General features: G+C 42.4%; 1 protein-coding gene across 1 annotated transcript in view; it reads right to left on the reverse strand.

The window, feature by feature from the left end:
* The window catches only part of GCH1 (GTP cyclohydrolase 1), a 56,793-nt gene extending 43,920 nt beyond the window's left edge, over positions 1-12,873 (reverse strand). Inside the window, exon 1 of the mRNA XM_052646714.1 lies at positions 12,404-12,873. Within this exon, the coding sequence (XP_052502674.1) occupies positions 12,404-12,743 (340 nt within the window). The 5' untranslated portion in view covers positions 12,744-12,873. The remainder of the gene's footprint in view (positions 1-12,403) is intronic.
* Positions 12,874-14,788: the final 1,915 nt, after the last annotated feature.

Genomic DNA, 14,788 nt, shown 5'->3' on the forward strand with positions numbered 1-14,788 from the left:
TCCTTTTTCATGGCTGCAGTGACTAACCTTGAGCATAACGCATTTTGTGTATGCAATTCTCAGAAACAGGATTTTCAAATATGATATATGCATTTGTATTTAACAGGTGTTGCCAAATTATCATAAGGATAGTTACACTCTCAATGGTAATATTTGTTTCCCTGTAACTTCAATAAGGTAATGAATATCAAGTTTCTAGGCTCTGGCCAAACAAACAAGGAAAAAATATATCTTTGAGTGGTCTTTGTGTATATCTTTCAATGAAGGTGAGGTCAGGCAACTTTCCATGTATTTCAGAGTTATTTGTATTCCCTTTCCTGTGAATTGTCTGCCCTCAGGTCTAGCCAACTCTTCAACTGTGTTTTTGGCCTTCCTCTCACATTAATTTCTAGCATCTCTTTTTATATTAGCATGGTTATTCTGTTGTCTACAATATGAATTGTAAATATTTCTTCCCAGTTTGTCATTTGACTTCATTTCTGTTAGTATTTGATATGTGAAAAGTCTTGGTTTTTATATAAAGTAACTGTTCTCTTTTATTGCTTCTAGATTGAGTCATAATTAAGCAGATCTCCAGTGCAGAATTAAAGAAATCTATATAAGAAAAATTAACAACCTTATATCTCTTTAAGCTTTATTTAAAATATTTCTAAATTTACTGAATGGTTGCAAAGATGGCCTAAAGAGTTCCCATATATTTTCTTTATAAAAGAACTCCAGTTAATAAATTCAGAAATTAAAGAACTAAACACCCCTATTTTTCAACTTCTAAAAAATACTGGATCTAGGCAGTCACCAAGGACTACTAAAATCAGTAACTGAGAGGCTGGTGAGAAACTCTTAAATGGACAAATTGGGCTGATAACACCTAAAGCCTATCCATTTTAACATCACAGAATGACAGACAACAAGATATTTAGGTGCTTATCAATGGAAAAATACGCCACCAACCACGAAGCATTCTTGACTAAATTTAAGAGTCAGTGTGATCAGAGGGAGGCAGGGAGTTGTTGCTCAGTTGCCAGGTCATGTCCGACTCTTTGGGACCCATGGACTGCAGCACGCCAGGCTTCACTGTCCCTCACCATCTCCCAGAGTTTGCCCAAGTTCACATCCATTGAATCAGTGATGCCATCCAACTATCTCATTCTCTGCTACCCTCTTCTCCTTTGGCCTTCAATCTTTCCCAGCATCAGGGTCTTTTCCAATGAGTCAGTTCTTTGCACCACGTGGTCAAAGTATTGGAGCTTCAGCTTCAGCATCAGTCCTTCCAATGAGTATTCAGGGTTGAGTTCCTTTAAGATTGACTGGTTTAATCTCCTTGCTGTCAAAGGGACTCTCAAGAATCTTCTCCAGCACCACAATTCAAAAGTGTCAATTCTTCAGCACTCTGCTTTCTTTATTGTCCAACTCTCACATTCATACATGACTAAAGGAAAGACCATTGCTTTGACTATATGGATCTTTGCCAGCAAAGTGATGTCTTTGCTTTTTAACACATATCATCTTCTAATTTCATGGCTGCAGTCACCATCAGTAGTGATTTTAGAGCCCAAGAAGAGGAAATCTGTCACTGCTTCCACCTTTTCCCCTTCTATTTGCCATGAAGTGATGGGACCAGAAACAGTTAGAAGCAACAGTTAGAAGTGGACATGGAACAACAGACTGGTTCCAAATAGGAAAAGGAGCACATCAAGGCTGCATATTGTCACCCTGCTTATTTAACTTATATGCAGAGTACATCATGAGAAACGCTGGGCTGCAAGAATCACAAGCTGGAATCAAGATTACTGGGAGAAATATCAATAACCTCAGATATGCAAATGACACCACCTTTATGGCAGAAAGTGAAGAGGAACTAAAAAGCCTCTTGATGAAAGTGAAAGTGGAGAGTGAAAAAGTTGGCTTAAAGTTCAGCATTCAGAAAACTAAGATCATGGCATCTGGTCCCATCACTTCATGGGAAATAGATGAGGAAACAGTGGAAACAGTGTCAGACTTCATTTTTCTGGGCTCCAAAATCACTGCAGATGGTGACTGCAGCCATGAAATTAAAAGACGCTTACTCCTTGGAAGGAAAGATATGACCAACCTAGACAGCATGTTAAAAAACAGAGACATTCCTTTGCCAACAAAGCTGCATCTAGTCAAGGCTATGGTTTCTCCAGTGGTCATGTATGGATGTGAGAGTTGGTCTATAAAGAAAGCTGAGTGCTGAAGAATTCAGTCCTGGGTACTCATCAGAAGGACTGATGCTGACGCTGAAACTCCAATACTTTGGCCACCTGATGAGAAGAGCTGACTCATTTGAAAAGACCCTGGGAAAGATTGGGGGCAGGAGGAGAAGGGGACGACAGAGGATGAGATGGTTGGATGGCATCACTGACTCCATGGACATGGGTTTGAGTGGACTCTGGGAGTTGGCAATGGACAGGGAGGCCTGGCATGCTGCAGTTCATGGGGTCATAAAGAGTCGGACATGACTGAGTGACTGAACTGAACTGAACTGATGGGACCAGATGCCATGATCTTAAGTTTTTCTAATACTGAGTTTTAAGCCAGCCTTTTCACTCTCCTCTTTCACCCTCATCAAGAGGCTCTTTAGTTCCTCTTCACTTTCTGCCATTAGAGTGGTATCATCTGCATATCTGAGGTTTTTGGTATTTCTCCCAGCAATCTTGATTCCAGCTTGTAACTTATCCAGCCCAGCATTTTGCATGATGTGCTCTGCCTGCAAGTGAAAGTGTAAGTTGCTCAGTCGTGTCCAACTCTTTGCAACCTATGGACTATACAGTCCATGGAATTCTCCAGGCCAGAATACTGGAGTGGGTAGCCTTTCCCTTCTCCAGGGAATCTTCCCAACCCAGGGATCGAACCAAGGTCTCCTGCATTGCAGGCAGATTCTTTACCAGATGAGCTACAAGGGAAGCCCAAGAATACTGGAGTGGGTAGCTATCCCTTCTCTAGCAGATCTTCCTGACCCAGGAATTGAACCAGGGTCTCCTGCACAGCAGGTGTATTCTTTACCAACTGAGCTAAGGAAGCCCTGTACGTATACAGGGTGATAATAAACAGCCGTGACATACTTCTTTATCAATTTTGGACCCATCAGTTGTTCCATATAAGGTTCTAACTCTTGCTTCCTGACCCACATACAGGTTTCTCAGGAGACAGGTAAGATGGTCTTGGTATTTCCATCTCTTTAAGTTTTCCACAGTTTGTTAAGATCCACACTTAACAAGGCCTTATTATCATAGTCAATGAAACAGAAATAGATGTTTTTCTGGAATTCCCTTGCTTTCTCTATGATCCAATGAATGCTGCCAATTTGATTTCTGTTTCTTCTGCCTTTTCTAAACCCAGCTTGAACATCTGGAAGTTCTTGGTTCTGTTATGCTGAAGCCTAGCTTGAAGGATTTTGAGCATAACCTTACTAGCATGGCAGATGAGTACAACTGTCTGGGAGTCTCAACATTCCTTAGTACTGCCCTTCTTGGAAATTGGGATGAAGATTGACCTTTTCCAGTCCTGTAGCCATGGCTGGGTTTTCCAAATTGGCTGACATATTGAGTGCAACACTTTGATAACATCACATTTTAGGGTTTTAAATAGCTCTGCTGGAATCCCATGACCTCCACGAGCTTTACTGGCGACAGTGCTTCCTTCCTAAGGCCCACTAGAACTTCACACTCCAGGATGTCTGGCTCTGGGTGAGTGACCACACCATCGTGGTTATCTGGGTCATTAAGATCTTTTTTGTACAGCTCTTCCATGTATTCCTGCCATCTCTTCTTGATCTCTTCTGCTTCGATTAGGTCTTTACCATTTCTGTCCTTTATTGAGCCCATCTTTGGATGAAATGTTCCTTTGATACTTCCAATTTTCTTGAAGAGATCGCTAGTCATTCCCTTCCTGTTGCTTTCTTCTAACTCTTTGCATTGTGCATTGAAGAAGGCCTTCTTGTCTCTCCATGCTAGTCTCTGGAACTCTCCATTTAGTTGGGTGTACCTTTCCGTTTCTCCCTTGCTTTTCGCTTCTCTTCTTTACTCAGCTGTTTGTAAAGCCTCCTCAGACAACCACTTTGTCTTGCATTTTTTTTCTTTGGGATGGTTTGGTTCACTACCTCCAGCATAATATTATGAACCTCTGTCCATAGTTCTTCAGGCACTCTGTTCACTAGAGCTAATCCCCTGAATCTATTTGTCATCTCCACTGTATATTTATTGGGGATTTGACCTAAGTTGCACCTGATTGGCCTAGTGGTTTTCCCCACTTTTTTAAGTTTAAGCCTGAACCTTGTTATAAGGAGCTAATGATCTGAGCCACAGTCAGCTCTCAGTCTCGTTTTCGCTGACTGTATATAACTTCTCCATCTTCAGCTATGAAGAATGTAATCAATCTAGTTTTGGTATTGACCATTTGGTGATCTCCACGTGTAAAGTCATCTCTTGTTGAAAAAGGGTGTTTGCTATGACCAGGGCATTCTGTTAGCCTTTGCCCTGCTTCATTTTGTACTCCAAGGCTAAATTTGCCTCTTACACCAGGTATCTCTTGACTTTCTACTTTTGCATTCCAATTCCCTATGAATAGGACATCTTTTTTTGGCTTTAGTTCTAGGAGGTCTTGTAGGTCTTCATAGAACTAATCAACTTCAGCTTCTTTGGCAAGCCTCTAAGTCTAACGACTAGTATATAAGCAACATAAGAGCTAAAGGAATATGTTAAACTATTAATAAATCATGAGAAAATAATGAGCAGAACCCAGGAGGTGGGGAATTCTATAAGACAAATGACCTTGTTTCTTCAACAAATTGTTAGCAGATAAAAAGAAATACCAAACTAACAAGTTAAAAGAGCCTTGAAGACTTGATTTATCAGATATAATGTGTGACTCTTATCTGAATCCTTATTCAAACAAAGCAATCTGTAAAGAGATACCTATGAGAAAAATCAAAGAAATGTTAACAATGGTTAGATATTTGATATTAAGGAATTATTACTGATTTCAAATATGATACTATTTTAAAGTCTTTATATTTTAGAGATACAATAGTAAAGTCTTTATCAATGAAATGACATATCTAGGATTTGCTTTAAAATAATTCAGCAGGTGATTCATATTGATGCATGGCAGAAACCAACACAATACTGTAAAGCATCCTTCAATTAAAACTAAATAAATTTAAAAATAATTTGGCAGGGAAGGTGTGTGACAAGCAGGATGAAGAAAGGCAGACTTCTGTTTATATTAATGGTTGGGTGATAGGCATATTCAAACTCATTATACTATTCTAATTTTGTTCACATTTGAACATTTCTACAATAATTTAAAAACTGACTGCAATCCTGACATTTTCTAGTGATTTTTTCCCGTGAGAATTTTGATGTGCCAGGCAAACAGGCCAGTCACTTCAATCGATACCTTGGAATAACATGTTGACTAAATATAGAAAAAGCCATCTCACCAAACAGGTGAGTTTCTACAGGTGCACGACTCCATGAAGGACACAAAGATGTCTAAAAGAGGACCTCTGGCATACAAGTGTTCAGGAGATCCAACAAAAATAACTCCCATGACTCTTTCATAAAGCTAAATCCCCTACATCTTTCTTTAGCATTTAAAAAAATAAGCAGCATTTATTGAGCATTTATGCATAGAGCACTGTGCTAGAAGACACACATTAAGAAAGGGTCCTTGTCTTTAAGAAATTAATTCAAACCTTCATCAGCTTGTCTCCATGTGCTGGGCAATCTGCTAGACATTCTAAGGTGAGGACAGACAGTTGCTTTTCTTCTAGAAAACTGTGACTCGGGCTTTAATAAAACGAAATTCTAATGAGCAAATGTTCTCTCAACCTTGAGTGTAACAAATTTACCTTGATTCAGACAATCTTTGGACAATCTTTGATTAACACAATCTAAATTATCCCTCAATCTAATTTCCATAAACTTGATGGAGAATATATAACCATAGGGAATGTATTCATTATATTACCTAGAATTATGAATTGTTCATATAATTTTAGATTCATAATCTAGGATTCATCAAAAATTAGACAGTTGCCCTCTCCTGGCAAATTTCATTACTGCAGTCTGACTCAACCAAATACTGGACTCAAATTAGAGAGGTATACAGCAATGAGTCAGTGGGGGAATGCCCAAGCATGGAACAGTTTCCAGAGCTGGACAAAGAAAATAGTAGAGAAGATACAAAAAGGAAAGAGGAGGAGAACAGAGGTGATTCAAATAAATCTGTAAATTACTATTGTTACAATTAAATTGTGAGCGATTATAATGATTCTCACTCTCTATCATTCTCCCAATGCTGATACTTTTCAGATAAAGTGAAAGTGAAAGTCGTTCAGTCGTGTCTGACTCTTTGTGAACGCATGAACTATACAGTCCCTGGAATTCTCGAGGCCAGAATACTGGAGTGGGTAGCCTTTCCCTTCTCCAGGTGATCTTCTCAATCCAGGGATTGAACCCAGGTCTCCTGCACTGCAGGCAGATTCTTTACCAGCTGAGCCACAGTGGAAGCTCAAGACTTGGGTAAGTTCTTTCTGTGCCTCAGTTTCCTTATCCCTAAAAATAGGGCTAATATTACCTACCCCGTTGGCTTACTGTGAGGATCAATGAGGCAATACATGTAAAGAATGCACGACTGTTCAGCACACAGTAATCAGTTGTGTTTGTTGTTATTCAGATGTCAGCTCAAGCATCCACACTTCTGATCTCCCAGCACAGATCAAGTTCCTTTGTTAAATGCTCTCACTGAGCTGTGTCCTTTTTATCATTACATTTCTCAGTCTATAATCACACATTCATGTAATTCTATTGAATATGTGATTTAATCCAATAGACTATTCTATGAGAGAAGAAACCATATCTGGTTTTACTCAGTCTACTTCCCAGCATTCAGCACAGTGGGTGGTACTCAATGAATAAATTAAATTCAATTATAAAGTTCCAGACAGTCTAATGAATAAAATCACTTAACACTCGAATAGGCTAAATTGTGTTGAAGATAAGCTGAAACCCTAAATCTCAGTACCTCAGAGGGTGATCTTATTTGGAAATAGAGTTAACTGCAAACATCATTAGCTAAATTAAGATGAGGCCCGTGTGCTAAGTTGCTTCAGTCATGTCTGACTCTTTGCAACCCTATGGACTGTAGCCCGCCAGGCTCCTCTGTCCACGGGATTCTCCAGGCAAGAATACTGGAGTGGGTTACCATGCCCTGCTCCTGGGGATCTTCCCAAGCCAGGGATCGAACCCGTGTCCCTTATGTCTCCTGCACTGGCAGGCGAATTCTTTACCACTAGCACCACAAGGCATATTGGAGTAAAATGGACTCAATCCTATGTGACTGATGTCCTTAAAAAAGGGAAATTTGGACACCAGCAGAGGCAGAGATGGGAGTAATGCAGCTGCAAGCTAAGAAACACCAAGGACTGCCAGCTACCCCCAGAAGCTGGGAAGAGGCAGGGAAGGATGCCCCTGACTCCCTTCAATTTTCAGAGGGAGTGTGGTTCCACCAATGCCTTGAATTCAGACTTCTAGTCTCCAGAACTGTGAGTCAGGTTTCTGTTGTTTGAACGGTTCAGTCTGTAGTACTTTGATATGGCAGTCCATTGAAACTAGGACAAGTACCAGTTTGTTTGGTATTTCAAAGTTATGTGTAGTGACTTTTCCTCCCAGGCCAGAAAAAAAAAAATTAATAGATAATACATTTTTAGAAGAAACTAGTAAGACTAGCTTTTCTCCTCCATTCTCAATGACTATGCCCTAAAATCCAGTCATATACTTTAACAGTCTTGTTATTTTTTTCTTCTTTAGTCACAATACCTTTTCCAGCAATATACAGAACTAAGTCCTACACAAGAATTCATTAACAACATGAAAACAAAACTTAGTAGTGAATTGAGATTTAAATGAACTATACACATCCAAAATAGTACCTCTCGATGATGAGGTTAACTTTTCTACAACATACTTTAAAACTTGGGACATAAATTCATCTTTTGCCCACAATATGGGAGGGGATAATAAATAAGTTGACTTTTTGCCCCCCTTCACACCTTAGAAGTTGTTACAATTCCTACTTTATTGTGGGATTCTAATATGGTAAATCACAGAAGTTTGTGATTCAAAGAAAAAGAAAACCTTTTGTGAGTGCTGGCATATTTCAGTATGAAGTGGCTAAGAATCAATTTTGTGCAAACAGAATATCTAATGCCTGGCTTTATCTTTAGAGAATAGCTGTCATCTTGCAGTATACATGGTTGAGGCAGAGTGGGGAGACAGTCAAGGAGTCCATCACCGGTGGTACCATCGCCTCCTCTTGCATTATATACAGGTTCATATGCTCCCCAAATCTGGGACACTGTCAGCTTGATTTATGAAAACTTCCCTGGCATCCTGGACAAGACAAGCTAAAATCTATTTCAACTAGAAATATGACAGAAGAGTCAAGACTCTTGCGTATTTCCGTAAACTCATAAAAAGGACAATTAATGAGACAAGTTATACTCAACCTCTGGTGGATAATACTTTCTAAGGCTTCCCTGTGGCTTAGCTGGTAAAGCATCCACAGGCAATGTGGGAGACCTGGGTTTGATCCTTGGGTTAGAAAGATCCCCTAGAGAAGGGAAAGGCTACCCACTCCAGTATTCTGGCCTGGAGAATTCCATGGACTGTATAGTCCATGGGATCGCAAAGAGCTGGACACCACTGAGCGACTTTCACTTTCACTTTTGAGTGTCCCTGATGGCTCAGATGGTAAAGAATCTGTCCGCAATGGAGGAGACCCAGGTTCAATCCCTGGGTCAGGAAGATCCCCTGGAGAAGGGAATGACAACCCACTCCAGTATTGTTGCCTGGAGAATTCCATGGACAGAGAAGCCTGGCGGGCTACAGTCCATGGGGATCACAAAGAGTCAGACATGACCAAGTGACCAACACTTTCACTGTCTAAGAGGTCGTTACCATTTACACCCAGGAGAGGACAGGGGAAGGGAAAGGTCAGACACAAGGACATGAAGACCAAAGACCTCAGGGAATAGTAGAACCTCCAATTTAATTAAGGTTCTGAATTTCAGAAATAGTGGAAATACAGGAAATATTTAGAAAGAAGACCTCAGCAAACTAAAATCTTGAATATGTAAGAGAACTTGGACAGGGTTAAACTCACATGGAACAGCAATAGCTAAAGGTGAGCTGTCCTGTGATGCTATTCAAAGGACAGCCAGTTCCTGGAAGAGATGAGTTTGTCTTCCAGCCTTTCCTCCACTACGAGCTACAGCCCAGTGGTGAACAATAACCAGGAGACTTGCACAACCTTGACACAGCCCCGTTATAGCTGACCACAGGTGCACCCATTATAAGGTACACACAGGAAAGTAAAGAAAGTGTACCAGGCAAGGGTCATGAAGCTACACTGCAGGGCAAGGAGAACTGAAAGACTCCCCAAACACCAGAAACTAGCATCAATCCACTTACAAATTTATTTCATTTTATATTTTACAATATTTAATTCAACACTAGTAACAGGAATTAATACACAGAGATATAAAAGATGTTAAGTATCTTATTTATAAGCATAGAAAAGTGATTGTTTCAAAGAAGTTTGTTTCTATCCAAAATAATCTATAGTGGGCACTGAATTATTATCTCTAAAGAAATGAAAATTAGGAATTGAGTAAGAGTGTTTTCTCTATTACTTACTTCTGTATTTTCTATAGATTTAAAGTATCCTTCCTTCTCCCACCTAGGTGGGCCCAAGGCCTGGACCTCCACCCTTTCAGGTTCATTCCTCTAAGTTCAGCATCATCCTTGTCATCCTCTCCTCTGTCTTCTCTTTATGTACCTCTAAGAAATCAATATTAAGTCCTTAAGTATGATCCTCTTTATAAAGGCTTTCAAATTTTTGACCACAATATAAGAAACACATTCTACATATGCAGCTAGTACATACCGCCCCCAGAAAAAAATTATACCAATAAAACCTACTTGGAAGTTTCTCAAAACACTTACCCTTACTATATATGATAGACTGATTTTTCTCCATTGCACTCCACCTTATTTTAATGCTGTATTAGGTCAGCTGTATTAGGTCTGACCCAAGTATTAGGTCAGAACTGAAATTCTTAGTAGAGATGATAACACTGATATATCTTACTAAGTAGCAACATAAGGAAGCAGATAAGATCTGTCTTTAGTCTGCCAGGATTCAAACACCAGCTCAGCCACTTGAAGTTGTCAACCTCTCTGCCTCTGCTTCCTTATCATGGGGTAAAAGAACAGTGCTTACCTCAAAAATGAAGGTTAACCAAGACCACACATACAAAGCACTTGGAGCATGAAAAGTATTCAATTAATGGCTATTAATAATTCTTAAATGGTCTGTGAGTTTTTATTGTGGTAAATATATACATAACACTCATCATCTTAACTATTTTAACATGTGCAATTCAGAGGCAGTTAGCATATTCACAATGTGTGCAACCATCAAAACTCTCTAATCCCAGAACACTTTCATCATCCCAAAAGGCAACCTAGAACCGGTTAAGCCCATTAAGCAGTCTCTCCCCATTTCACTGTTCTCCCCAGGCCCTCTTGGGCAGGGTGATGATTAGATTCTCCCTAATCTGATTTATCTTCCTAGGTCCACAGACTTTTTAAATAATAAATTAACACTTGACTAGAATCATTTTCTTAGGTAGAATGAAGTGTTCTTTACAGTCATTAGTTCTATGGCTCATGAAACAAACCTACGAATCATTTCTTAAGTAAACCTTTTTGAGACACTTAAGGTAATTCTGTGACCTGCCTCAGGGTCAGAAATCGCTCTCTTTGTGAATTCTATTAGGGCAAGATTTCCAAAGCTTGACCAAGAGCAAAGGACACTTTCAGTGTACACAAGAGGCAGACAGAGCAAGGCCCTGAGAAAATGTTTCTGTATCATGGAATATCACCAAATCACAGAATATTTACAAAAGGAAGAATGTTTATTCTTCAGTCTTTGCATTTTGAAATGCTGTATTCAAGGCTCCAAATGTTTACCAACATGGGGTTAAAAAAAGTAAACGTGGACACAGAACTAGATATCCATGTCTTGGCTTTAGGATGTACTGTCATTTCCTTTTTGGACCTCACCCCTCTCACACTGATTTCCCACCCTTCCTTTGGAGTGGGGTGGGGAGGGAGGAGGGTGGTACCAGTGCAAAAATAACTATTTTTCCCAGGATCAATTAAGAGAGTCTCCAGAAACTTGAGGGGGGAAACAACCTGACCCGGGAGGTAACCTTGCAAAGCATCTCTTACTCTTTGAGAAATGGTGATGGTAGGTTTCTTGGGTCAAAGAAATAAATGTCACCAAGAGGTACAGAAGATGTGAACTGGAAAACAACGTCCTTAGTCCCACGTGTGTAAGTCAGAGCTTTTTTTTAAACTCTCCTTTTTTTTTAATTTGACCAACACCCCTCACCCAGAAAACAGGCAGCGAAGTCCTCTGTTAATTTCCACCCCGACCCTGCGCCCTTGCTCTCAGCCTCCTAGGCAAAAGCCTGACCCTCCTCTGGCGCGGAGAGCACTGGGTCAACCCTGTTCCTTTGGGATGGGGGATGAGGGGTGGGTGATACAGGGACTCCGGGTTTCACTGCCCAGAAAACTTCCCCGACTCCCAGGGAGACGCCTTCCTGCTTTGGGATTTGGGAAGTGGGGTAGGAAAGGGGAGAAGGCTTTAAGCAGCAAACTAACCCAAGAAACTTCACACCTCAAACTCCGGGAAAGCCTGTACCCAGAACTAGATCCAATTCTGGGGAAGTCCTGAACTGTAGTGACCTCGATGTGAACAAAACATAACTATGACTTTCGCAAGAGCCGGGTGCCCTGGCAAGTCAGCGAAAATGAGGCTCCCCGGCGCTCCAAACACACGAAGCCAAGACTTCATCCCAGACCTACCAAAAAATGAGACCTCAAGGGCAAGGATGACTTAAGAAGCCATCACTTCCAGGAGCCCAGATGCACGTTCCTCAGGTATCCAGCCCTGGACGTTCAGGCTCCCGCCCGGGGGCATGAGGAAGCTCGGTGACCGTGGTCCCGCCAGCCCAGGCTGGAGGAGAGGGCTGCGTGCAGCCAGTGGGGAGGACCCCGCGAGGACGGCTGCAGACAGGCCCCGGAGGGAGAGGCCGCTGACTCTCCAGGCGCCCGAAATGAGTCCCACCCAGGCCCCCGTCCTTCGCCCGACGGCTGGGCCAGGACCGAGGGCGGGGTTCGGCAAGTGCCAGCATTCGGCTTCCTCCGCCAAGAGTGAGCAACTCCGGAAACTTCCCCGAGCCGGCGCGAGCTTCCCGCAGCCACCTCCCCCGTGCCCTGCACGCCGGCCCGCCAGCGAGCACACTGACCTGAGATGGTTTCCTGGTAGCCCTTGGTGAAGAACTGCATGGCCGTGGCCGCCCTCCAGGGCGTCTTGATCAGCCCCTGCCGCTCGGGGTCCTCTCCCAGCGAGCGCAGGATGGACGAGTAGGCGGCCGCCAGGTTGGGGAGGTTCAGCTCGTTGTCCTCCTCGCTGCGGGGCCGCTCGCCCTTCCAGCCGTCCGCCGGCTGGGCGCTCTTGCTCTCCGGTCGCGGCGGCTTCTCCACGGGCGGGCTTGGCCCGGATCGCGGCGGCTCCCCCTCGAGGAACCCATTGCTGCACCTGGCGCCCCGCGACTTCAGCGTCACTCGCCCCGGACCCTTCTCCATGGACCCGCCGCTGCCGCTCCGGAAGGACCCTCGGGTGCGTGAGGGACTTCAGGTGAACTTCCCGGGCGGGGAATGGGCTGTGACCCGAGTCACCTGAGGTAGGTAGGCCGGCCTGGAGCCAGCAACACGTTCCGAGTCCGGAACAGGCGAGCCAGAAGAGTGCTGTGTCGCCTCCTTTTTATGGGCTGGCGGCTCGGTCGGCGCCGCGGGGCGTTTCTATTGGCCGAGCCTCCTGGCGTCACGGCGCTCACTCCGCCCCCCCGCCCCGTCCCTCCCTCCGCCGGGCGCCCTAGGGGCCGGCAGATGCCGGGAGGACCTTGTCCGAGCCCCTCCCGCGCCAGCCGGGCGGATTGGATTGGATTGGACCCTTTGGCTGTGACCAAATAAACCAAACCCCAAAGGGGGCTGGTGGCCGGAGCGTGGGGAGGCAAGGTCTGAGTGCCCAGTCAACCATTCCCTCTTAGAGCAAAGAGGAGGCTGCATCAGAAGTGTTCTGGTCCCCTCGTCCTGTCAAAGATGAGCAAACAGGTGGCCTTGTCCGGGAAAATGTGAGTATGGAAACCAACTCATACTTTCAGGTCAAGAGAATAACATAAATTGAAACGCTTGAGTGCGTTAGTTAAAAATGTGTCCAACGTACCTGCTTCCTGGCGCTGTCAGGCGGAATGTTACACCAAGTGGCCCTTAAGTGAGTCCCTTTATCTAGGAGGATGACAATATGTGGTGGCCAGAACTTTGATCCTGCAGAAATTGATTAGCAAGAAAGAAAAACTAGTGCTTTCATCAAAAAACCATTTGCGGTTTGTGGAAACCCAATTGTAGGAATTTGGTGCTGATGATTTTAACAGTGACGTGCTAAGTACCTTTCCCCTGATGTTGCTAGAGATTGTGAAACGTTATTGATCAACTGGACTCAACCAGTGACATCTGCTTTGACTGTGTAAGATTTTTTAAATGGACCTTTTTTCTCTCATTAGGGCGATTATTTCACAATGCCAAAGGTGAGTTTTAAAACATGTATCAAATTAATATTTTATGATTTGCTCCAGAGAGATTCTTATGCTGAATTTCTCACATATAGACAGATATTTAAAGGCTCAGGATCAGACACACTAGAAGGGAAGTCCCTGGAACTGATCTATACTAATAAATTGGCTCAGTCATTATTACTAATTTCTATTTATTGGATGTCTGCTTCAGGCATGGCCCTATTCTAAATGTTAAGGAAAGAAATATGGGAAATACCTAGCCTTCTAGGAACTTTTAGTCTGAAATGTTGGTGTAAGTGGGGTTTTTAAAAATAGTTATTGGACTTCTATATACACTAAATATCAAATTATACTGATCAACAAATATGAACCTCCCTTGGAAAGCCTCTTCGTCACTCTCCTAGTATTTATTGTAAGTGCCCCCCACACCCCTGCAAGATCCTATAATATTTTTTCCCTCTAACTTCTCTGCCCACTGTCCAGTGATACTTCCTAGTCAGAATTATCCGCTAGGTCTCAAACTATTTCAAGCTGGAGACATTAAAAGATGACCTTGGATTTAACAAATGAAAACAAAGATACCAAGTGAAGTATTTTTAAAATGGAGGGATTCAAAGGAGATGCTATCCATAGGATCTTTTTTTCAGTAGCCCTTGTAAAGACTAATATATTTCCCAAAGCAATTTCTAATGAAATTTTTATCCTAAAAATGAACATTTTCTTATAAACACTGCCACTAGGCATTAGCACTTTTGTTACCGATTACCAGTACAAGTAACTGGTAGTTATATATTATTGGATAATATATATATATTGGATTTGTTATATATTTACTTGTAAAATGGAGGCCATGCATTTCAGCCAAATGCCTAAAGGTAATACAAGGAAGCTTTAAAATCACGAACACTATACAAACAGTTTAACAGTGAAATGTAGGTAGTTGGCAGAGAGTTGGTTATCAGTAGAAATGGGAGAAGAGGGAATAAATTAAAAGAGGAGGGCTATATTCCACAGAATTAGTAGTATAAAATGGTTCAGCAGTGAAACTATAGGCGT

This window comes from Budorcas taxicolor, chromosome 10 (assembly GCF_023091745.1).
Source record: "Budorcas taxicolor isolate Tak-1 chromosome 10, Takin1.1, whole genome shotgun sequence".
In the NCBI taxonomy this organism is placed as follows: Eukaryota; Metazoa; Chordata; class Mammalia; order Artiodactyla; family Bovidae; genus Budorcas; species Budorcas taxicolor.